The sequence below is a fragment of the Equus caballus genome, chromosome 4, assembly GCF_041296265.1.
Source record: "Equus caballus isolate H_3958 breed thoroughbred chromosome 4, TB-T2T, whole genome shotgun sequence".
In the NCBI taxonomy this organism is placed as follows: domain Eukaryota; kingdom Metazoa; phylum Chordata; class Mammalia; order Perissodactyla; family Equidae; genus Equus; species Equus caballus.
The window spans coordinates 66,699,016-66,725,149 of NC_091687.1; the positions used below are offsets into that span (position 1 = coordinate 66,699,016).

Consider the following 26,134-nt stretch of genomic DNA (forward strand, 5'->3'; position numbering starts at 1 on the left):
GTCTGTGGCCTCAAAGGATGACAGTTTTGGGTCTTGCAGAGGTGGAAACTGAATATTCCAGGTGGAGAGATCTCCCTAAGAGAATTACTGAGATAGTAAATGGCTGGGCACGGTCAACAGTAGGGACTGGCATACGGTTCACTTTAGCTGGAACTCTACAGGGAAGAATGGGAATACTGGAAAATGAGTCTGTGAAAGAAAGTTCAGGCCACACCATAGCAAGTCCTAAGTGACACCTCAAAGAGATACCTTAGGTACTTAAGGTTTGTAAGCAAGAATGTGACAGGAGTCGAGCTGATCTACAGGACTGCTCTGACGCAACATACAGGATGAGGGCAGGCAGGGATCCCTGTGAGAAGCCGACTGCAGTAGTCTAGTGGGGACAGCCTGAACTAGGAGGTGGTGACAGGCAAGAATCCTGAGACATTCCAGGAATTGATATCCCATCAGCTGGTAGGAGTTTTTCAGCCACGCAGGACACAGTGTCACTGACCGTGACTTTATGTAACTTAGAATCATTGCTTCAACCTCTCTTCCTGCCATCCCCATGGGCATGCTAAATTCCTCCCATCTAGAGGCTACCATATATTTTGCAGCTATCAGGTACAAACAGTTCCCAGAAAAAGAGCTTAAGTAGATCGAACTTGTTACTCAACAAGTTGTTCCCATCTTCCTTTAGCCACAGCCAAAGTCCAAGACTCACATTTTAAAGGGCAAAAGGCACTTTTTCTCTTTTCTTTTCTTTCTGTATTTTCCCCTTTTATTATTTCTCCTTTTCTACTAAATTCAGCTCAACAAATATTTATTGGCTATTCACAGAAGCTGCATATAATGTTAGGGATATAAATGTAAATAAGTGTCTGAAATTAAGTATCTCCTAAGTAAGGGGTCAGAAATTCCAAGGCACATGTAACTAACCACAAGATAAAGTGCAATGATGTGTGTGACCCTGGGCTATAGGAACACGGAGAGGAGACTCATTCTGCCCAGGTAGGATGGAAAGGCAGTCGGGATATCTGACCTGGGCCTGGACAGAAGCAGAGGATGTGCTGGGTTCAGAGATGGGGAGGGGTACTCCAGAAGCAAAACCACACCACGGTAAAGGGCATGCCAGGGTCGAGAATGGTAAGGAGTCCAGTATACTGATCAGGACTCTCGGTTTGAGGTGAGAGAAAGTGAACTCAAACTGATTTAAGCAAGAGAGACAGATAGACAGATATCATGTCAGCTCATAAAACCAAGCATTATCTAGCTTCAAGTAGATCTGAGAGCTCAAATGATGCCACCAAGACTTTGTGTCCACCTATCTCTCAGTGTTCCTCTCTCTGTGTCAGCTTCATACTCATGTAGGCTTTTCCCCATAGTGACAACATGGTCCCTGGCAGCCAGACACACATGCTACCAGCTTGGCACCACTTCCCCAATAACTTCTGCCAAATCACAGGTTGGTTTTGATTGGCCCAGCTAGAGGCATCTGCTCATCTCAACCAATACCCACTGGAACTCCTGTACTTCTGCCAGCCAGGCATTGGATACAGGGCCCAGCCTGGGAGAGGCTGGAGGTGGGTTCAGCCATGCAGGCTGAAAGTAGAGGAACAGAGCTCCCCCAAAGGGAACCAGTCTGCTGTCACCACAAGAAGAAAGAACACAAGCTGGGTAGAAAACAAGTGTCACTACAACTGGTGAGGCTGGGGAAGAGCACAGGGGGTAGGGATGTCAGGGTTGTGAGGTGGTGGGAGGGAAGGATCAAGACGAAATAAGGACCATATCATGGATCCCTTTTACAATATGCAAAGAAACGTGGATTTTATTCTTCAGGCTACTGGTTCTCAACTATTTTCTCCCACAACATAAATGATGAATGACACCATCTGCAGGCATATCCGGGGGTTATTCGTGATTTTTCCATGCATTAGCTCTGATTCCACCCTTATTCTCCCACACTAGACAGCAATGATACAGTGAACCTTGCTCTAATTGGTTTTGAAAGAGTAAAACGAAAAGAGAATAAATTATTCACAGACTTCTGCTCTCTAATTATTAGTAGTAACAAATTACTTTGATTCAACGATATCTCCCAATGCCTCAGTTGAGCACAGATGTTGTAGGCAATGGGGAGCCACTGAAGGTTTTCAAGAGTAGGAGAGATTGGGTGAGGAGATTCTAAAGGCAGACAGGCCAGTCGGGAGGCTATTATGGTGGAAAGGTGAGAGGTGCCGAGGACTAATAGCTGGAGAGAATGGAAAAAAAAGAAACTAATTACAGAGATATTGCACAGGATGTAACTATTTATTGAGTGGAGAACAACAACAGAAGATGCTTCAGGTTTAGCTGACAGCTTCCAAACCATCCCTTCTCACCTCCTCCTCCCATTAACTCTTTCACTTGCCTACCAGTTATGACATACACACTGAACAAAAGGAAATGATAGGGGGCAGATACGGGGATTCCTGTCTAAGCAAAGATCTTGCTATCAGGTTCAAAGGAGTGTTTCTTCATAACTGCTTATTAATTGTACTTTAAAATATAAGAAAATAATTTATAATAATTGGTGATTTTTATGTGATTATTAATGATTGGGCATTATTATTAATACTTGTAATTGTGAGTTATTGTATAATTATAACAACTGTTCAAAACAGTGCCTTATGTATTATAGCACTCTACCACTTTACACTTTCACTTATCTCCATTTATTTTATTTTCTCAATAATTCTGGAACATGTATTATTGATCCCATTCCACAAGCTTTATCAGACTGAGTGACTTGCCCAAAATCATACAACAGATAAGTGGCTGAGACAGGGCTGAAACTCCAGATTTCTGACTCCTAGGACCAAGATTTTCCACTTCATTATTTGCAGTAAAAATTAATAAATAAAAACTGCTCCCAACCTGAGAACTGGATTATCATCTAGCTTTTGGATTTTCAGCTACTCGCATTTTCCCAATAAGAAAATTTAAATAGGGAGAAATGAGAAGGTGTAGGTAGTTTGGGGGGTGTTGAAAAAGCTCCCAAAGCAATTCGGTTGGTTATATTATGAGGTTCTCAATGGGGTTGCTATCGACATTTGGGGCAAAACAATTCCTCCTTGTCTTGGGCTGTCATTCATTTATTAGGAATTTAAATTCTCCCCCAACTCCCAACTCTAAGCATTGTGACAAGCAAAATTCCCACACACATTTTCCATCGTCCTCCAGGGGATGGATGATACTGCAGGACACCTGGGCCGAGCCTGACCCTGAGAGGCCTCTGAACCCCGGAGACGTCAGCTAAGGCAGAGCTGAAGCTGGTGGCGTTAAATTTTGCTGATGACAAGTTTTTTTTAAGCCATTATACTTCCTAATAGCAGGCCCCAAACTCCCTGACCCCTGTGCTTCTGCAAAACCTACTTCCTCTCTCTGGAGCTGGCTCTCCCCTCACAAAACCTAACCACACACATAACCATATCTTGCCTTCAAGGCCCGGTCAAATGATGTTGTTCCAAGAAGCCTTGCTGAACCCTGCCGGTGGATTGCTTCTCTTCTCCTCAACCCGAAAATTCCCAGAGCATTTTGCCCCTCAGCAGCCGTCTGCACTAAACCTCATGCTGTGAATCGCATCTCTTTACTCATGTTAGCACTGCCAACAGAAACATAGTGCACGCCATGTATCTAATTTTCCAGTAGCCACATTTAAGAAAGTAAAAAGAAATGGATGAATCAATAATATACTTTATTTAACCTAATATATCCAAAATATTATTTTAACACATAATCAATAATAAACGTATTAATGAGATATTTTACTTTTTTGTACATATTAAGCCTTAGAAATCAGTGTGTAATTTACTCTTATAGCACATCTCAATTTGGAAGCTAAATTTTCATTGTAAATATCCACCTGTATTTAGATTTCATAAAATGTACAGTTGAATGTGTAGATTCACATACTCAAGTTGTTCCAGACATAACTCTTAATGGAAAACATTAGTGTTCCAATAATTGAATTGATGTCAGTTTTAAAGCTTATATTTCAATTCATTAAAATTAAATAAAATTAAAAATTCTGTTGCTTGGTGTCACTAGCCACATGTAGCAAACAGCTACCACACTGGACAGCATAGCTGTCTACACTACTAGATTGTAAACTCTTCAAGGGCTTACAGGGCCTTGCTCACCACTGCATGCCCAGCATCCAGGTCATTGCTTCACATGTAGTAGTTACTCAATAAATGCTTGTTGAGTAAATAAATGAATGAATTGTTCATCTTAGTGTCACCCACAGTATCCAGTAGAACACTTTGCATATATGGCAGTAATTGTACCTTTTATTTACATAACACAGTTTACTGCACAGTTTACTAAGCTCAACATCTATTTATCTTGACAAATACCCACTGAGAAAGACATTATTTCCACTTTTCAGGTGGAAAATAAAATTAGAAGAAGAATCAGAAAGCTTAGTTGCGGTGGGTAAGGTCACTAGTAAAGGGCAGAGCCAGATTTTGCACCCAGATTTTCTGAATCTCAATTAAGTTCCTTCAACCGATCCAGAACTGTTCTTTAGTGATCAACAAATGCATGTGGAATTGAATTAAACACTGCAGACTGCACAAAGAATGCTGAGTACAGCTGAGAATGGATTCTCCCCAATTTCCTGTATCAACAGGTAACATGAATACCAAAATTACACAGATCTTGTGCATCAATTAGGGGAAGGGTCAAGGCAAAACATTCTAGGACCAAGAGATCACAGTTAATGACTGTTTGATAAGAAAATGCCAAGTGAAGGAGTGTTAGAACAGTGTCCAAAGGATAAGAAAGGCCTTATTAGCCAGAGTACCTCTGATCTCAGACCACACTGCTCATCTGGGCAGTTCAACAAATTCTGCCTGGGATATGAGAATCTATCCCAAGTAAATTGCCCTAAATCTACAAAAATCTACTTACACAGATATGTCCATCACAGCATTGCTTATATTACATTTGCAAAAACACGGGAAAATAGCAAGAAATGGTTGCCTAAATTATGGTACATCCACCAAGCGACATTTAAAATTTTTTGATGCTCATGAAAGTTTAAACACAGGGAAATGTTGGGTGGGCTATAATGTTAAATTTCAGAACACAATACTGTGTGATTAAAGAGAAGTTAAACACAACACATTCATAGAAGAAATCAATCAAATTTTAACAATGTGAAAAGAAAGAACAATGAGTGATAGTTTCCCATTTTCCCTTTTCTACGAGCATGTATCACTTTTATAATGGAAACATATTTCTTTTTTAAAAAAACATTTCCAAACAGGCCAACACAGCTCATGTCCACCCTCCTCCTCCTCCTACTATGAGTAACAAAACCCCCATGAGGGAAAAGCTTCTCTTACTTTCTGTATAGAAAATGGGCTTCCACTCGTAATCAAGGACATAATCCTTTCCCTGAGTTGTTGATCTAAGCTACTGGGTGGGTCAAGAATCATCATCACCCTTTGGAAGGAAGTGGCAACTGCTCAGTGACAGTCTAACTTGACGTCCAAGCTCTCACAGCTCTGCAGAATTGAGTCCAGACAACAGATATAACTCAACTGTCACAGCAGAGTCGCTCATATTCCCAAAGTACTCTGGCTGGCTTCCAGCAGATCCGCTTCATATGGGGCCACATCAGTATGGGTGGCCTTAAACAACTGGATAATCGCCACCCAGCTCTGGGAGATGTTGTTCACACTATTCAAGAAAGTCAGCCACTTTAAGTCCTCACTGATAGAGTGACTGGAATAGGAAACGTCCTTGCAGAAAGCCAAGGGCTGGCAAAGACAGCTCCCAAACCCTCCCAGGCTTCCCTTTGGTCTTGCCTGTGAAATAGGCCATCTTCCTTCTAAAGTCAGTAGGATTTCCCAAGTGTAAGCAGAGGCTAAAATGCAGAAGGATCCCTGCCAGGATGACAAAATCTCACATCTTGCCGATGGGCATCCAAAGAGACAGGCAGAACCCCTCAAACTCAACTGATGGGTTAAGCACAGTTCAGCGACTAATCATTTTGATTCTGGAGAAAGACTGCAGGGGTTCAAAACCCAGCTCCACCACTTGAGAGCTACATGATGTGGACAAGTTATTTAAGCATATTTCAGTATTCCCATCTGCAAAACGAGCATAATAGTAGTAGTTATCTCAAAAGATTATTGTAAGGATTAAGTGAGTTACTGTATATAAAGCATTTAGACTAGGTCCAGGCCCTTAGTAAGAACCACAAAAGGGTTGGAGCTGATTCATTTACAAATATTGGTTGACTGCCTCCTAGTACCAGAGGACAAACATTTGTAGTCCACCAACACAGGCCAAGCCCTGCTGAGCTCTACATACTGTATTGTTTTTAATCCTCACAACAGCCATGAAGTGCAACTATGAGTATTTCAATTCTATACGTGAGGAAACTAATGCTGAGAGAGGTTCAGTAGCTTGCCTGGGTCACATGTGGCAGAGTCCCCATTCAAACCCAGGTCTCTCGGGCTTCAAAAACAAAATGTCTTCCTTGGTTAGGGCCAGATTCAGATTAAACATATTTAGGAGAAAGAGGTATATTTCTCTGTCATACTTACTTGTTAAGAAGGTTGACCTACTCTGTTAATAAGTGTGCTTTCCCTTTGGTGTGGAGTTCTGTTGTTTTCTGTGTTTGTCACTCACACAAGGTTTCCTCCTCCTTCTCCTGACTTTTGTTTCTCATCCAAGGATGAGCTGGGGTGCAACAGTAACAGTCCCAGGGCTTGGATAACTTAAGGACACTGAGGTGATAGGAAAGATTGCTAATCCTCTATCAGATGATTGAGGAAGATGCCTCATCCATCCTTTGGCTCCTCTCCCTGTCTTGCACCCCCTGCCCTAGCTACCATCTCCACCATTATAATCTGTCGTAAGAATATGAGCGATATCACACTTCATTTTGCATGGTATTGGGCCATTTCCTAAGCAATTCCATACACAATTATCTCCTTTGACCTTGGAATATTCTCAATGAGTAGAAAGGGAAACTATTTATCCCCGTCATACAGATGATAAAACTGAGGCACCAAGAGGTTCATAAGCTTCCTGACATACAGCTGGAGAAGGGCCCAGGTTACTTGACACTAATTCAACGCTCTTTCCAACACACTGAAGGTTCTGAAGCTTTTTTTGAATCACAAATCCATAGGAATCTGTTGAAAGTTTCATATTCCCTGAAAAATAAACATGTAACCCTAGGCCCTCATTTTAGACATTCCCAGGCCCCCTGAAGTCATCCATGTATGTGTGACCCCAGGTTAAGAGCCTACACTACATTCACTGGCCATCCACATTAACCCAAGGAAGAAACACTGAAGATCTGGAGCCACAACGAGGTGCAGAGACCTTGGTCAAGACAGACTCCTCAAGAAAAAATCCTCAACATTATTTTGCTTTAGTCAACGTGAGACAAGGAAGTGAAGGATCCACCTGAACCTTCAAAGAATGCCTGGTAACTGTAAGTTCCAGATACATCTTTATAGGGCAAACACCCAGTAACCACAGGGCCTAAATTTTTCAGAGCAGAAAAGCTAGCATTTGGTCCAATAATTTCTTTGATGTTTCATTGGGGTAAATATGGTCACTTTGGAAGGCCTCTTTGAGTCCAGGTTTGAGAAAGTCCTGAGCTCCCTGCCATGTACTGGAGGTATAAATTCTACAAGGACAGGGATCACGTCAGTTTTGTTTCCATTGTACACCTAGCACCTACTCCAATGCCTGGCACACAGTAGGAGATCAACAAATGGTTATTACACATGAATGAACGCAAAAGATTTCCCAAGTCCATGCCTGACCCAACTCCCCTACTTTTAAAAAACTGCTCTTTTCTAAGCCACCTCCCCTCTCCTGGCATTCTGACCACATTCCCTCATTAGACCTCCTCTGCATCGTGGGCACGGTTGGTGTTGTTTCTCTTGGGTGATGGCTGCTATTCAATGATGAATGAAGAGATCAGAGAGAACATTTTGGGATTTACTTGTGGAATAAAAAGCACTACTATAAATGTAAATTGTTACACTATAAACATGATTTATTATTCCCAGAGAGGAAAATGTGTAAAATATTGAAAGACGAAGTAAAGCAGCACAGTTTTCTTTCTACATTTTTTTCTATTAACTTTGAAAATTAGCTCTTTTGCATTCCACATGACATCTAAAATGAAGTCAATTTAACAATATGCGTAGGCAGGTAATATAAAGAGTTTTAAAGAAACTCTCCCTCAAAAAAAGATTCACATATTCACTTTCATTCTTTAAAATAATCATAACTGTATAAAATCGTACAGTTCTCACTCCTACCCATTCTCAACAGTTATTTCCTAAGCAATAAATCTTCCTTCAAACCAAACAGTCTCTGTAAACACAGCAGTGCTTTTTAGTAATCACATGGGCAAAGTCCAAACCAGCTATTTGTAAGTGGGAACCAGCCCCATCCTCACAAATAGAATGATAAAGAACTCCCCAAGATGAAGGTGTTCCATTAACCAAGTGCTCCCATGAGATGCTCCAATCCCCTTCACTTCATACCCATTTACTGCCCAGGACAAATTTCCTAGCACATATGGAGCAGACTGTCTCTTGCATCTCTTCCCAGCTCCACATTCTGTGACTTCACGGTAGTAACTTGAAATTGGCCATAGTGGGAATATTTACACTACAGAAATTGGCAAATGCCAAAGTCCATCAATAGCTGAATGGATAAATAAATAGTGGTATAGCCACACTATAGAATACTACTCAGCAATAAAAAGTAAGAAGCTGCTGACACATGCAACAACATGGGTGACTCTTAAAATAGTTATACTAAGTGAAAGACACCATATTTTTCTTTAAAAAGGATACATACCGTATGAGTGCATCATATAAAAATCTAAAAAATGCAAATTAATCTATACAATCTATAATGACAGAAAGCAAATCAGTGGATGCCTGGGGACGGACTGGGGATAGTACAGAGAGGCTGAAAGGAAGAGTTACAAAAGCGCACAAGGAAAATTTGAGAGTGACGGATATGTTCATTATCTTGATTATGGTGATGATTTCACAGGTATGACAAACGTCAAACTTATCCATCTGAATACTTGAATATGTGCAGGTTTTCCCTATATCGATATCTTAATAAAGCCGTTTGTAAAAATGCTCCTCTGTTTATTCTTATGATAGCATTTATTTTAGTTATATTTTAATATTAATTATACAAAGTAACTGATATTTTAATAAATAAAACAAATGTTACTGCACCATACAGTAATTGTTGATTTACTTTTATATTTCTTCCACTAAAATCTAAGTTCCTTGAGGGCAAGAACCTTCCTGAAGTCTTTTCTGGGCACGTGTTTTCTCCTCTTCTTTGCCCCTAACTCCTCGCCCCAGGAACCATTTATGACTCCGTTCTCCGTGCTCCTGTTTCCAAATAGGCAGTCAAGTGGAGTGGAAAGCGCAAAGACTGTGGGGTCAAAATGATGTGGGTTGACTCTTGGCTCTGCTAGTTTTCAGTGTGCCCTTGGGCAAGTCACTTAATTTTGCTGAACCTTGCTTTGCTAATATGTAAAAGAGGAATGATATTGACAACTACCAGGAGCAGAACAATAAGTGACTATTTCACTCCAGTGAGTAGCATGTCAGCAACAGACACAGAAACTGTCAGCAGAGGCATTGTATGGCTTTAATGGAAGGCAGGCTACCTTGAAAAATATACTGATAATAATCAATTCAAAGCTGTGAGAAATGAGAACCATCACACTCAGTCTAAGGGGTTCGATGCTGACTGGAATTGCTGGAAGACGCCTCACTGAAAGGGGCTACCCAGGACTCTTCTTGTAATGCGTTTTCTCAAGAGTCAAGATGCTCTTTGAACCAGTGTTTGCACTCCTAGTTATCTACCCTTAAGATGCAGCTTAAAATACGGCAATATCCAGACGCATGAAGATTTTTATCATAGCATTCCTTAAAGAGTGAAACTCTGGGAACAACCTAAATGTCCAATATACATTCACACAGACATTAGAGGGCAACATGGAAAAATGCCTAAGATAAAATGTTCAGTGAAAAAAATTAGGATACAAAATTGTATCCATACCATAATTACAACTCTAAGAATAATGCATAGATATAAAGACTTCAGGAAGATGCCAAAATGATAGCAGGAATCACATTCGAAATTTTTTTTCTTTTACCATTTATCAAACGCTCTACAAGGTAAGTACATTATTTTTATGACAAAATTTCATTTTGAAACGGAGGACTGGTGACTAAGAAACTGAGGCAACATCTCAAAGTCAGTGTATCCAGAAGGTGGTGAAAACACGTCAGCCGTTGAAATAGTAAGTAAAAATAGTCAGTGCCTAACAGGCTTTTGAAAATTTCCACATATTACATTCCCAAAAGAAAACATGCAATTCGCCTGCATTCTATTGAATTTGCTTTTGGAGGAAGACAACAGAAGGGACATTTGGTGACACTTCAGTTATCTAAAATGGCATGGACATATGGCATCTCGGGAGGTGGGAAAGCTCATTCTGTGATTGCTCCAAAACTCTAGACACTCATTCCAGAAAAATACTACAAGAAGGGAGCAAACTCTGCATCTGGTAACTACGGTCAGGAAAGGCCTCAATGGTCATTAGAAAAATGGTGCCCTGTGAAAGCAGCACACGCCAAGGCGATGTAGATGTGGGAGAAGGAAGGGAAGCAACGAAAGGCCAAAGGGGAGCCTGCGGCACAAGCAGAGCAGCGGTTCTCGGGCCTGCTGAACGCAACAAAACCCAAGAAACCTTTCAAACATCCAGCTGCCTGGCTCCACCTCAGGGATGCTGGTTTAATCACTCGTGAGTCTCTTGTGCAGCCTGGATTAAGAACCACTGAAACAGAAGGTAGATAATAGATGTGAAGAGAATAGAGACCATTAAGCGTAGTAAAAGTCAAAAGGTTTTCAACCGGGGAAGATGAAATTACAGCATGAAGAGAATTCACTTGTGGTTACTGGTGATGCCATCGATGTTGTTCAGTGTGTCAGAAAAGGGAAATAATTTTACGATTTGTTTGGTCTACTTTCTCTTAAGTGGATGTCTCTCTCTCTCTTTCACACACACACCCACACACATCTACCACAAAAAGTCGAACTTGCGCCAAACAACAGAATTCTTGGTGATATTTTATAATTTAAAAACTACAATTAATAGATATTAGGTACTATGATAAATGTCTTTTAAACCTTTTTTGAAATGATTATAGACACACAAGTTGCAAAAATAGTAGAGAGGGTTTCCATTTACCCATCACCAGCTTCCACCTACAATAACATCTTATACAACTATGGTATATTATCAAAACCAGGAAATTGACATTGACACAATACAATTACCTAGATGGAGTTTTTATGCTAAGTGTTTTTACACACATTTTCTCACTCCATCCTCCCGTCATTACTATTTCCACTTTGCAGAAAAGAAAACTGAGGCCAAGAGAAGCTGACTAACTTTCCCAAGGTGGTTTAGTGACAGAGTTGGAATAGAAACTCAGCTTTGTCTGATTCCAAGTCCTGATTCTAAACCACCATCCTCTACCGGGTCCCCAAACTAAAAAATGCACCCCACCATGGTTCACGACCATTGGAGAGAAAGGGCTCTGGAGAGACCACAACATGATGCTGGTGACTAGCTCCTAGAAAAGCAGTAAATCTTAAGAAAGGCTTTGTAGTTCTCCAGCCCAGCTGCTAAAGCTGCATTGATAGGCTGAGCAATGTACTGCAGGGGGAAGGGGCACACAGGGAATGAAACCCAAGGGAGCAGGCCAGATGGTGATGCAGTGACAGACCACACCAGGCATAAGGAAATGGAAGGAAACGAAGCAAACAGGCTGATACTGGTACCCAGCATTGGATCAGGAAGGTTGGGAGGCAGGCAGAAAGCAGGATCCTAACCAGAAAGCAGGTCCACACCAGCAACAAAACCAGAAGAGAGAGACCCTCTCCTCAATGCTAGACCAAGGAGGAAGTATAGCTGGCAGTTAAATGTGGGTTCTGGAGCCAGACTGCCTGGCTTTGAATCCCACATCTACCAACTGGTGGTATGACCTTGGAGAAGTTAACTTCTTTGTGCCTCAGTTTCTCCATCTGTAAAATAAAGGTAATAAAAATATCTATCTCACAGGGTTGTTGTGAGGATTAAATGATAACATATAAAACACACAGAAAAGCAACTGACACATAACCTTCAATCAAGTTAGCTATTATTACCATATACAATGTGACTGGACAAGGATTAAGAGGAAAATGCTAGAAACCAAAGAAAGAGAGAGGGTACCTCAAAGGTCCCAGGTGTCAGAGCAGCTATTCAGTGCTGAGGGACACGTGAACATCGCTGTTTAAGCCTGATAAAGTTGATCCTTCACACAGCCTAGAGCTAACTGTACACCTTCCGAGAGCATTAAGCAGGATGCTGATGCTGAATCATACTACCTACTAATCATAAAGCACCTGCTGAGGCCAGACACTGCTCATGCTTGACATGCATGACCTCCTTCACTCCTCACAGGCATCCCATGAGGAAAAGAACATCTAATCCCACTACATAGATGATGAAACTGAGGCTCAGTTTAAACTGCATGCTCAAGGCCACATAGCAGGCAAGGAGTGGAGCTGGGATTAAAACCAGAGCTCAGGTGTTCCCACCATACCCCTCACTGATAACACATAGACAACTCTTTGGACCACGGTGTTTGGCATAGCCTCAGACACTGGCCAGAAGGAGTGGCAGGCAGGGAGCAGCGCTAAACGGCAGAAAGAGGCAAGTGAGGAAAGACTTGGAGACCCAGCTAAAAAATCAGATGATGCACTCAAACTCCTTTCTCAATCTAAGTAAGGCCTTCTGCCCACCCCACCCCACCCCCCACTCCACGTGACTCTCTCCACTCTGCAATTTCCCATAATTCCAGTGGCACCAACAGGTCCAGGTAAAGACACTGCCTTCGACCAGATTAGAAGACCCTGAAAGAGCCCCTACGGGCAGGGAAGGGCATTAGTCCCTGGATTTGCTGACACAGTTCTTCATATTCCAAGTCAAGCTTATTTCTGCCTGTTAGGGTTGATGCATTTTGGACTGAAAGACCACCCATACTGCCCCCCTGCTTGGCCTTTGTGTCCTTTCTCTCACAAATAACCCCCCTGGGCTCCAGCTAGGATGAAGATACAATGGCTTATAAAATACTGGATGAAAAAAGGATCCAGAATCCATACTGATGCTAAAATCTAGAAAGGGAGGGAGAGAGGGAGAGAAAGGGGAAGCTCCTATTTGCAGTCAGATGTCATTTAATAAACAGAGAAGGAACGACAGGGTTAGAAATTACCATTGTGCAGGCAAGAATCATTAAGTGACATGAAAACCATTGCATAAAAGTTTGTTGGAAAGAGGTTATCTACATAGTCTCGAGGTATCTCCCCAAAGATAACTTATTTCCCACAACGGGAAGAAAGGCACAATTACAGTGGACAGATTGGGGAAAACAACCTTACCCAAAAGATCAAAGTTAACAGCACCGGTAATGAGACAACTGGCAATCCTGCCCCTTATTGCTGCACTGAGAAGGACATGACATCACTTATGTAGTATCCCTGTCAACCTGAATAACCTGAATCGAATCACGAGGCAACAATCAGACAACCCCAAATTGAGGAATGTCCTACAAAACAAAACACATGACCTGTTTGCTTCAAAATGTTAAAATTGCTTCAAGGTAAAGGAGACTATAGACATAACAACTAAATGTAATGTGTGCTTCCAGAATGGGTCCTTGGATCAGAAAAAAAAGACTGCCATAAAAGACATCATTGGAACATTTGGTGAAATCTGAATATGGGCTGTACATTACATAACAGTGTTATATCAATGTTAAGCATCCTCAATTTGGTAATTATACTGTGGCTGTGTAAGAAAATGGTCTCATTGTTAAGAGATACAAGCTGGAGCTGAAAGGTCATGATATCTATAACTTAGGGTCAAAGATTCAGAAAAAAAAAAGATAGAGAATAGATTTGATAGTAAGCAAGCAAATGCAACTCTGGGTGGAAGAGAGTTGTTCATTTTACTAGTCTTGCAACTTTTCTGAAGGTTTAAAAATTGTCAAAATAGTTTTTTACAAAACACATGCAAAGGCATTTCTTAAATACAGGTACCTATGAGTTGGCTTAGAGCCAGACACGACAGCCTAGTTCAGGGCTACCCAGGGAAATTTAACGACCAAGGAAACTCAACGCTGACATGGCCAGCCACATAGTCAAAGACAGAATAATTAGCAGAATATTCAGGAAACACATAATTTAATAAATATAATTCAGCCCTCTTTCATACATCCTTTCTAATTCTAAATCTGGACCGTTTTCAAAGAACGAAAATGATGAATAGATCAAAGTTTTGGATCTGTAATCCAAGTTTGCTATTTGATTCACGTATGTCTGTTTCTGACTTGGCAGAGAGTGCCCGAGTCATGCTCTCAGGCAGTACAATGTGCCTGCCTCCAAGTACTTGAGCCCTATCACCTGAGCCAGAATTATCACCTCTTCCAAATGAGGACAAGCAGGTCCGCAGCTCTTGTTCAAATAACAATCCTTCCTCAACAGAGCTGACCTCCAGGGTCTGGAGGTAATTCATCCTAGCAAATTCACTTCTGGCTGCTCTTAACAGTAATCAATAAATGGGGAGCAGCTAGGTTACAGTTATGGGACAGTATATTCAATAGCCATTAGCTACTACTGCATTTAGAAGAAATTTAAAAAACTGGTCTCTCTTCCATTTCTTGAGGAAAAACATTTTCACAAGTTTCTTCCCAAGATTACCCATGCACTTCTTCCCGGTACCATGGGTGTTCAGACCCCAGGCTGTTCTCCAGCTCCATTATTCTACCTCTGCTGCAGGCCAGGAAACACTTTCAGTGCACTGTGTGTAGGGGACCGAGGCATGGAAATATAATTCCTAATTCTGTAACTTAATGAAAAAATATGCAGTCTTCTTCCTGCTTCTCCAAAGATTTCCAAGAGCTCCAAAGATCTCTGCCTGTGGAATAAAACTGTTGTGGTAAACAAGACACTACCATATTTGGTCCCAACTTTACCTCTCACATGCCTGAGAGGCAAATCCAACAGTTGCTCCAACACATGCCACGTCTTCCTGCCTCCCGACCCTGGCTCACAATATTTCTGTGGCTTCCCTTTTCTGTCCACCATGATCCAGTGTGGCCTGTTTCATAGTTACACCAAGTACCATTCAACATATTCATTGATCTATGTGAGGTCCAGGGAGGCAGGGCATGGTCCAGTACATCCCATGTGGCTCCAGTTCCTGGAACAGGATGTGACTACAGAACGTGCACTTGAATGGGAAGAGAGCATAGGTTATTAGAAAGAGTCTGATAAAAAAGGAAACTGCTCCTTTCCTCTAGCAAGGGCAGAACCCCTGCCCTAATGCTGCAAGTGGGAACAAAAACTTCTACAGAGTAAAACACAGGGTCACATTATCATGAGGTTAATAATGTAACCAGGGCCCACCCTCTGATCCCGCTGCAGATGCCAGGGACCGATCACCAACCAAGGGATATGCAGATTTGCATTATTGCACAGCACAGTGTTAAAGGGTTTTTGGGGAACAAGGAGGATATAATCTAGAAGTGGAAAGCGAGATGTCCAGCTTTTCTGACTCAGGGGTTTATAGGGAGAAGGGAAACCAGGTCAGAAGAAACAGGAGTGAGGCTTCCTCTTCTCTCTCTAGAGGGACATCTGTCTACAAACCAGAGGGTCTACAGCCAAGTAAACTCAGTGGCCAGTAGACTTAGAGGGAGGATGCATTTTAGCTTTCCCAAATTGTCCTCAGAAGTTCCCACAAGCGCCTGAGGCTAAAGCTCAGAAACGACCCGGGACTGTGATTGAGGACTTGGCCAGTGAGGTTGACATGGGGACAAAGTAGCCAAAGGATAAAGCCTGGACCACCTGATCCAGAACCATATGAGAATGATGACCAGACTTCAATGGGACCCAGAGCAGTGCTGGGGGAGGGGTCTGCGTGGCGGGGGGCGGGGGGCCTTCCTTCATTTGGAGAGAACTTCAGGGATTCCCCACACACTTCAGGTCTCTGTGTGGCCTAGGACAGAAGTGCCTGTTGCTAATCAGGAAGCATGGGGCAGTTGATCCACACTTCACTCGGGCAGGGAGATGTCGATGGAGGCTCCAGGACTATCCCAGTCCCTGCTTCCCCACCTGACAGTACTGAAGCTCCCTGCTCTTCCCCTGTGGGATTATTGCAGGATGAGTCACTCACACTTTGTCAAATGTGCTGCTAGGAGTGATTCTGATTTAGGCATATACTGGGGGGTGGAGGACGCCTCAGACGAGCTCCTTTCCTGTGGGTAGAAACCTGGATTCCCCAATAGCCTGGTGAGAATGTGTCTGGTTTGAAGGATGAGCTCTCTAGGGGAAGTTATCCCTGGAGACAGGCCCACTGGCTGGGAACTGGAATGTGAATGTACAGTGTTGGAACCATCTGTACAGTGTTCAACATTTTTTGAGCATTTCCCTTGGACAAGAGAAACAGTCATATTTTGGGTATGATTTTAAATGCTTCCCTCTTATGTTGTAGTTACTTTAGTTAATCCCAATGCTTCAGCAAAGTCTCTTGAGGGCAATAAAAGTACAAGACAGTGAGAAAAATCATGGCCTGCCCCATGTTTAACCCCACCACTAGAGCCCATGGAGAAGACACATCAAATGTAAAACAGAAAATCAAATAGAGAAAGACTGGCCAAGGATTTCTAGGCCAGTAGCCTTGGAGCTGTGTCCACAACACAGAGCTGGCAGTGGTGGGCCAGCAGAGGATCACAGCATGGTGGGAGACCATTAGCTTGGGTCCTCTGAAAAGCAGATGCTGAGACAAGATTACTCATGCCAGAAATTTATCAGGGGAAACATCTGTAAGAGAAAACGGGGAAGGAGCCACGGAGGCTAGAAGAGGCGAGATGCAGGTCTGACTCCAGTGAAGGAGAGAAGAAAGGAAGTTTGGGTGGAAGTGAGGTGGACCACAGCGCAGTTCTAAAGGCCATCAGGGAGTCCTTGAGCCAATGTCAGAGAAGGCCCATGTCTCCAGGAACCGCCAGCCTTAGCATCCCTGACACTCAGTCATCGGCTTAAGAGTACCCTTGGGAAACACAGCCTCAGCCAGGACAGGGACAAATTTCCTCACACAGAAGCTGGGGCCATGGGTCAATTACGTTCCCTGTGGTCGGAGACGTGAGAGCACTCACATAGCAGCTCGCACATGGCCACCATAAGAGACAAATTCCTTTTCCCAAAATACTGTGGGAGGACAAGGAAGAACGCAAGAGGAACAGTGTCTGCATGATATATGCTTGTCTATTTCCAATATAGGATAATCTGTCCATAAAAATTTACTTACAAAGGGAAGCCTAAATATTTCCCTTACGGGAAACCAACACTGCACTAGAAACTCCTCTGAGCTTTAAAAAAATACTCAGAAATCACTCTTTGATTTTTTCCCCTTCGCAACCTTGAGGAAGACTCTACTGATCTGGATTAGTGGAGACTAGAGTGGAAAAATGTCAACTAGAGGGAGGCAGCACTGGGTCAGGAAAGTAGGTGCCCCCAAAGTTCCCAGTGGGTGACCAACATATGGCGATAGAGAAAGATGTGTGACGACCAGACTTCCCATGAGCTAATCAAGAATTTTAACCCATGACTCATCCCAGGGTGGGGTCCAAAGCTGCAGGGGACACCAACCCACGCCACGCCATATCATCAGCCAGATTGCACATTTCCTGAAAGTAATGAAGTCAGAAACTGTCTTCTTGGCTGCAGCCCCTGGTGGGAAAATGACTGCCAAAAGCCAAAATGAGGATGAGTTCAACAATTTAATTCTGCATGGAAAACACAATCCATTAAACGGGATCTGACAAGGCCTTAATCTCATCTGTAGCCGTGTGTTAGCTCAATGCAGTTCAGCTCTCTGCAACATATTCTTAGGAAGCTATGTATAGAATCAGGAACACTTTTGCCAAAGCCCAAATAAGTCCATTCTACGTGGGAAGAGAAGCTCTTCAAGCCCCCAGTGATTCTCTATGGAGAGAGCGTGCTACTCTTCCAAATGCAGAATTATCAAAACCTGGCAGCTCAACCTATATTGAGAGTCACATAATTCAAGGCAAGTCACCAAGATGGCTGACGCACTGGGTGGCTTCAGAATTTCCATTGCTGCCCAAGGAGGTCAGGCCAGTGGTCAGCCTTGTTCACAAAGCACCCACGGGGCTTATCTTCCCAGCCTGGGGCTCAGTGCACAACCGGGTCACAGAAGAAGGGGTCACGGTGTAGAGGATCAATCCACTCCTAAATAGGGTTTTGAAAACTGGGAGAGAAGGAATTAGGGGCTGTCACATTCATTAGCCCACTTTATCCTAGTAACAGCCCCCAAGGCCTGTGTTTTTATTTCACTGTTTCCATTTGTAAAATGAGGAAACTGTGAATAAAAACCATGACTCAAATCACATAGTTCAGAAGTGTTTGCAAACTCATACCTATGGTATTCCAAAGCCCATGCCTCACTATTCAGAGAGTGGTCCTCGAACCATCACATCACTGGGAGCTTGTAAGAAAGGCAGATTAACAGGCTGCAACCCAGACTACTGAATCTGGATCTGCATTTAGTAGCATCCTCCAAGAAATTCACTGGTCATAAAGTTTGAGAAGCACTGCCTTAAAGGGCTCCTATCTGAAAAGGCTGGATGGCTTAAAAACATAAGTTTGGACTAGAAAAAGGATTTACAGCAATAGAACAGAGTCAGTTGCATAGGAGAAGCATCAAACTACATATCCAAAGTGCACGCCCAAATGAGTAGAACCAATCATGCTACCTTATTTCACCAACGATGAACCCAGCAGCGTGAAAGCCAAGCTGATGTGGCAGTAGTAGAACATGGTGGAGAGGGCATGGCTCTGGAGCCAGGAGAACTGGGTTGAAATTTCCACCTCTGCCACCTGCTGGGTGACTTTGGGTAAGTTGCTTGATTGAGTCTCTGAGCGTCAGTTTCCTAATCTCTACAACTGGGATAAGAATACTCACCTTGCCAGGGTTTGGGGAGATTAAATGAGCAAATGAATGTACAGTTTCTGGACAAAGCAGGTGCTCAAGAAGCACTGGTTTCTTGTCTTAAAGTGCAGTCTGGGCTGGGTCTCACCGGTGCAAAGGTGCACAGTAGAGGCTGGGGAAAGGGCTCTCAGTACCCAGCTCTCTCCTGTTCTCTTGGGTCCTCTAGTGGCAGGCACTGAGATTCCCATCACTAATCAGACTGACTGGAGTTGTGGGTCTCCCTGAAGCTCCAGGTTCAGTTTACTCTTTCATCTCTTAAGAAAAACCTGAGCAGAACATAGGTTCAAAGGGACAGGTCATGGGAAACAAGGCAAACAGGCATTCTGGGGTACAGTTCCCAGGGGTATCTACTTTGTAGACTGCAAGGCTTTTTATTTACCTATGGTTCCCACTTTCTTCTTTTCAAAAGTCTCAGGTTTTGAAAGCAGACTTTTCATGCCAGAGGCTTAGTGAGCTTTCAGAGCCCACAGTATCTGCACCTGGAGCCACAAAACCCAAGTCTGATGCTATTTACCCTGCATGTATACGCTCAAAGGCATGCAAGGTTTCCAGCGAGTGCTGAGCAGGAATACAAAGTAGTACTTACTGAGCACATTCTGCGTGCCAGATACTGTGCTTGTCTCTTTGATTTATATTAGCTCCTCCAAATCCTCCCAACAACCCTGGGAAGAGGGCATCCTCATCCCTATTTCGAAGATGAAGAAACTGAGGCCAGATTAGATAAGTGACCTGCTCAAATTAACACAGCAAAATATTTCAGAGTTCAAAGGGGTATTTAATATCATCCAGTCCAGTGCTTCTCCAAGTGTGGCCCCTGGACCAGCAGCGTCAGCACCAACTGAAGCTTGTTCGAAAGGCACATCCTAGGACCCCATCCAGACCTGGAGGTGAACCCAACAATCTGTTTTAACAAGCCCTCCAGGTAATAGTGATGCACACTCAAGTTTGAGAACCTCAGATGTGACAGTTAAAAGAGAAGTTCAAACAGATGAAGCAATGTGCCAGTGGTAATTGAACTGAGACCAAAGCCCAGGACAGCGGCTTTCAGAAGTTGAATTTTCCTTCCTGGGTAGCTTAGAATGCCCCTTTGTTGAGGAGTAGAGACTAAAGTCCATAGTACAACAGAGCACCGAACTGTGTTACTTTCCAGCGATATTGGCTGGGATGGACCCTGCACAGGAATGAGGAGACCCTTCCCTTTAGGCACTGGTGTCCTTCTCCCAAGACTCTGCTGATCTGTCTGCTCCATGACGTGGAACATGTGCCCCATCACCACAGCCCAGCAAGGAGAAGGACTAGATAGGAGCTTATGGGGGAACGCATTCAGAATTGAGATGGCATTTGCACACACTTCAACTATCACCTCATAAGCCTTGGGGGAAAGAGGTGATGCCTCTCATTTTCCAAAATCTTTATTTCTAAATCTATGTGTCAAGTTCTCACTTTCTCCTATACCCTCTGGCATTCTTGTTAACTGACCCAGAGAGACAGTGTTGGCCACCAGTGGCAGTTTGGTTGGAAGAAGAGTCGTCTTGAAGCTGCATTTGTATCACAGGCATGCTTTTTATGTGAGTTTATAGATGATATGCTTATTTGGGGTGGGATTCCAGGGGCTGATAAAGATTAAGCAGGACTAAAGTCTACCCAAGCTACCCCTTGCTTCTGCCATTGGTGACCACCAGTCTACAAGCACTTGTCCTTATTAGTTTGTGTTTGAATTCAATCAGAACCATAAGCTCTACACTTCTGGGCCAGTTTCTTCATCTCTAAAATGGACATAATCTTTGGTTTGTTAGGATCATGCCTGGTAATTTAAGAATACCTATTATTGTTATTGTTGAAACAGGGAGCCTGGGGGAGATGGAAACATACAAACGTTAGAAACTTTTTTGTAAAACACCTAGCATTTACAAATTTATAAACACTTCCTACTTTTTGGAATAGAGCACAGAATTTACCTTTAAGACAGACTGTTCCTTTGATTCTAGAAAGAACCACCTGAAAGAAAATATTATGCATATATAAAACAAGTTACACTCTTTGTCCTGGGAACGGTGTGTATATAATTGTCTCCGCATACTCACAAATAGCTAGAAAAGATTTCTGGGGAAAGTGACATGAAGCATCTGACCCCTTCCTTTTGAGGATCAACGTTGTTAGAACCTGTCTGAGAAACTTTGGTAACTGGGCCAGGTGTCAGGGAAGGACAACAGAAGCCAGCAGGAGAAGACATCACAAAGAAAGAGGAGATCTGGACTGATGATGTAAACATAACTTCACTGAGGTCAGAAAGTCCACCTTCAAAGCGAGACCCCATTTCCCCGGCAGGTGGCAGGAGACAGAGCAGGGTGAGGGGTGACTCTCAAACCACTGTCAGTAAGCCTGGGGGTCCTTGGGAGGAGTTAGGCTGAAGAACCCCATGAAAAGACTGGACTTCCTGATCATTTGGCACACTAGGCTTATTGTCATCGCATTTTGGATCTTAGTGAACAATGAAAGCTGATGACCGGTATGAACCAGGAGAAAGAGAAGGGAGTAACCAAAGCTTTCACTAACCCTGTGTTGCTCAGCGGTAACCACCGGACAGAGGAGCTCTGAGGACAGACAACGCCAATTCATGAGAACCATGTGCTCCTCCTCAGGAAGCAAGACCCTCCAGAACTGAGAATGACAGGATGTTAACAATCGCAGGCTCAGATTCCTTACTGTGGGGGCAGAGGGGGCGAGTATAAATATGTTCACGTGCACACACACACAGGGCATGGGGGCTGAGAGGCTCTAAATTTCAGGGTCAGAAAAAAGAACTCAACACCTCAACCTCAGTAAAAGGAAGACTGTCCTGCTTGGTAAAAGGAGTTATCTTAGGATCTGAGAGCACTGATCATTGACACATCTCCAAAGTTTAAAAATATAGGAGTATAATATACCATTCTTCCTAGATTTCCCAGAATCACTAACATTGGGAGTCAGCAATTCTCAGGTTTTTTCACTCCTTGAGTGAAATGGGGAGAGAAGACATGAGAGATATATTCCTACCAGTATTATTTAAAATTCAGCCACAATTCATTCTTTTCATTGCAATCCAAAATGCAGATAGATAACAAGCAGCATTATCACAAGGGTAACCTTGATTCTGCTCTAATTTATTTCTTGATAAGTAAACTGTTCCCACATTTTAGTACTTTGCTTATAATAATTTATGTACAACAAATCTCACAACTGATGTGACTACCACAACTGCTTTAGAGAATATTTACCCTCTGGCGTTGCCATTGAAATCAACCATCTTCTGTGGAAGAAAGGACACAGTTGTATTAGGGAGACCAATAAACGAATACCCAATGCCAATGGATTTCTAGCTTCAATTGCTGAAGTGTTGGCACATTTACACCTGCCGTGTTTTTCCTACAGCACCAAGTGTTACAAGGAACCAGAAATAAGTCCTGATCTTAACGAACTTATAATTTAATCTCCTTCTGGAACCAAGACATGGACACATAATACAACTAGCAGATCAAATGAAGTTCATGGCCATCAATACATTTTTCTCTATTAAAGAGCACTGAGGGAATGCAAAAAGAAGGGACGATGGTAATGGAGTCGGGCTAGCAAATAAGCTGTGCTTTTCATGAGACCAATTCTTTAGCTGTTCATTGAAGAAGATGACGAACCTGGTCTGGAGCAGAAGGAGTAGCTACAAGAAGACTGTATGAGAAGGGGCTGACTCCACCAGAGAAGCCAAGATGAGAACGCCCAGACCTAGAAAGCCATTCACCCTCCCCTTTCCCACCGCAGTCACTTGCAGAGAATCTCAGGTTCAGACAATGTTCTTCTCTCTACTTGAGTGGGTTTTATTTTTTTAGAAAACCTCACAATGCAGTAACCAAACCCTTACTAGGAATAAGAAAGCATTTGCCTTGCAATTCTTGTCCCGCCACTGAATCAGTCACATTCTATAAAGGAATCCAAACCCCTATTCATCACTTCTTTTCAGAACTCATCTATAATTCAATCTACACTAGGAACCTTCACACAATGAAATGGCTTTTACCGAGCGATCACACACGTCACCTGGATGCAAAAGAGAGCACATTTTTCAAATATATTTCATGGACTCCAAGAGTCGTCTGAATTGTTTATGGGGAAGAAAAGGGAGGTTTATATGTTCCACTAGCCATGTGGAGAGTATGAAAGCCTTATATAATGGAAAGGAAACTGAAAGAAGTAAAATTAGGGTAACAGGGAGAAAGGGGGAGGAAGGCAGGCTGGCAAAATCATCAAATCTTAATTTCTTAATCTTAATACCAGTACTATTGTATATTTCAAAAGTGAGTTAGAAAGACCCAATTCAGAAAAAAAATCTCACTTTTATACACTAAATCCATACCCAGATTGATTTTTATTTAACACGGGTGAGAAAGTGAGGGACAGAATCATGATGAAAGTGGAGTATAATACAGAAAGAAAACGCAAGAGGCCTTTACAACAAGATGCAAGACTAAACGATGAACAAGAACAGAGTAAACGGCCACCTGGGAACCACACGAGAAGATCCTCGCTTCACTGCAGGAGGCAGCAGCTCTCACATCTCTTACAACTAGAAACCTTCCCCCAGCAAGAGATTCAAAAGGCACGGGACTGAATTAATGCCCACCACGTGCTTTTTCTCTGTGCACTTATCTCCATGCGTCATCCTCCTTTGAAGCAAAGACTCATTAATCCAATTCAAATTGCCAACATCAGTAAACCCTTTCCCTCAGCATTTAAATGCCAATACCAATTAAATACCAACAGCAACTTAACTACTGATATGATCTTCACTACATTCAGGAAATCCAGCCAGAAGTCCAGCTAGCATTAATTCCAGCACTCCCCATCAATTCTAATTTACTCAGTGTAAAGAAACGAGGTAATTTGCTGGCCACGCTGATGATGCATCCAACTGGATTGAAATAACTCCACAAGCAAGTAAGAAGGAACAAACTGAGTTGCGATCCACCAAACCTGAAGGATGTCTTCACCAAGGCTTCTGGGCTATCAAGCGGGGGCAGTTCATCAGCTAGGATTTCCTCCGGTGGCCGGGGGTCGTGGACAATCGTTGGCCGTGGCTTCTCCTTGACATTCCCTGTGAGCCCATCGATGAGGGAGTTCCACAGGCAGTTCTGCGACTTAGACCCTGAAGAACGAGGGAAACAAGGTGTGCAAGTGAATTACCAATCAACTCTATGTCCCGCCTTGCCCAGCTCAGGATTTTCAAAAGCAGAGCAGGGAAATTTACCTATTTCTCATGATCTCCACCAACATCAGAGGACTCCAAAAGATACGGGTCAGGCAACTTACGGAGTAACCAGGAATTTTTTAATTTTTGTGCAGAAAATAGGCTAACACTCTGACTATTTTGAATCATAACTAAGTTTTATGGATATATATCCTGTCTCATTTCAGTGGTGATCAACCCAAACTCCTGATAGAGCCACAGGTATCTACTTAGGAATTTGTTCAGCAATTGGAAGCATACAAAGGACTACCTTTAGAGAAGAGTAAAGATGCTCAAACACATGTCTCCCCTATGAACTCAGCTTGCGTGAGGCCCAAGTTTCAAGACTTTGGGAGACACTGATGCCATAGAGGGCCCCACCTCTAAGAACCAGAACTCACCACAGACAAGTTCATTCTTCTGGAAGATCAAGATCCAAGGAAAATTACACTGCATGTTTACTGACATCTTACTCTTCAAATACCTCAAACACATGAGATGAATGTTAAAGGCAGACACGAAGTGGATACGGTGTCACAAAATAGGGCCGGATCAGCCAGGTAATCCAGGTCAATATCAACAGTGATAAGTTACACTGATATTATGTATCCTTCATATGATGTGACGAAAATGGCGCTTTACCTCTGTAGTGTTCCTCCCCAAAACACATAACTCCAGTGTTTTAAGCATGTTTCTAGCTTCTGTAAACTTGATGCTTTAAGATCGGCCCTACATACATACCCCAGAATCCCAGACATGCCTTGTTCTGGACAACCCAATAATATGCCTGAGTCACCTTGCCTTGGCCTCCTGCCTCCCTCATCTTCCACCTCCTCCCTTCCTCCAACTCTTCAGGAAGAGTCCTCCTCCCAGGGGCATGCTTTTCAAATACAAACCAACCAATCCAGAGCCTACATCCCTAACACCCCCCTCACCGAGCTTTCACACTCCAGGCTACTATCCACCTGCCCCAGTCATCCCAGGACTGTGTACCAGACAACTAGGGACAGCTCTAATGCTCTAGAGACCACTGAAGTCATTCAAACGAGCCAATCCTAAGCCTGCTTACCCTGCCTCGCCTGTTCCTTCCTGCAAAAACCACAATAAAGACTCTTTCCCATAGTTCCCCTTCTCCCTCCGCCTCTTCAGTGACTCCAGCGCCTCTCAGTGTGGCCTCCATGGTGTGACATCTAACCCCGTTTTGGGGGTCTGTGAATATTAACAAACTATCTTTTCAATGACCATCACCCCCTGATCTCTTGGCCTTACCATACCTAAACAATAATTTGCTGTTAGTGCCCTCAAGTCGATTCCAAATGCTAGGGACCCTGTGTACAGCAGAGCAGAACCCTGCGCAGTCTTTTTGCGCCATCCTCTTACCTTCCGGTGCTGTAGCAGACAATGCTCTGGTTCTATTCATAGGGTTTTCATGGTAAATTGTCTCAGAAGTGGGTGTTCAGGTTCTTCTTCCTACTCTGTCTTAATCTAGAAGCTCCGCTGAAACCTGTCCAACATGGGTGACTCTGCTGGTATTAGAAATACCAGTGGAACAGCTTTCAGCATCACAGCAACAGGCAGCCACCACAGCATGACAACCGACAGATGAGTGATATGATTCCCTGACTGGACTGGGAAAAGAACCTGGGCCATCGCGGTGAGAGTGCAGAATCTTAACCACTAGACCACCAGGGCTGGCTAAATAATAATAAAACCTATTA

At 43.0% G+C, this 26,134-nt stretch overlaps 1 protein-coding gene and 1 long non-coding RNA gene across 7 annotated transcripts in view; one reads left to right on the forward strand and one right to left on the reverse strand.

Moving 5' to 3' along the window:
* Window positions 1-26,134, reverse strand: part of PDE1C (phosphodiesterase 1C) — a 602,480-nt gene that overhangs the window by 355,518 nt on the left and 220,828 nt on the right. For all 6 annotated transcript variants that reach the window (XM_023639476.2, XM_003364839.5, XM_023639477.2 and 3 more), the window contains exon 3: window positions 24,164-24,335. In XM_023639476.2, coding sequence (XP_023495244.1) covers window positions 24,164-24,335 — 172 coding nt within the window. The remainder of the gene's footprint in view (window positions 1-24,163; window positions 24,336-26,134) is intronic.
* On the forward strand, window positions 1,528-4,046 carry LOC138923795 (uncharacterized). The gene is made up of 2 exons (XR_011437919.1): window positions 1,528-1,682; window positions 3,202-4,046. It is a non-coding gene; the product is annotated as an uncharacterized lncRNA (long non-coding RNA).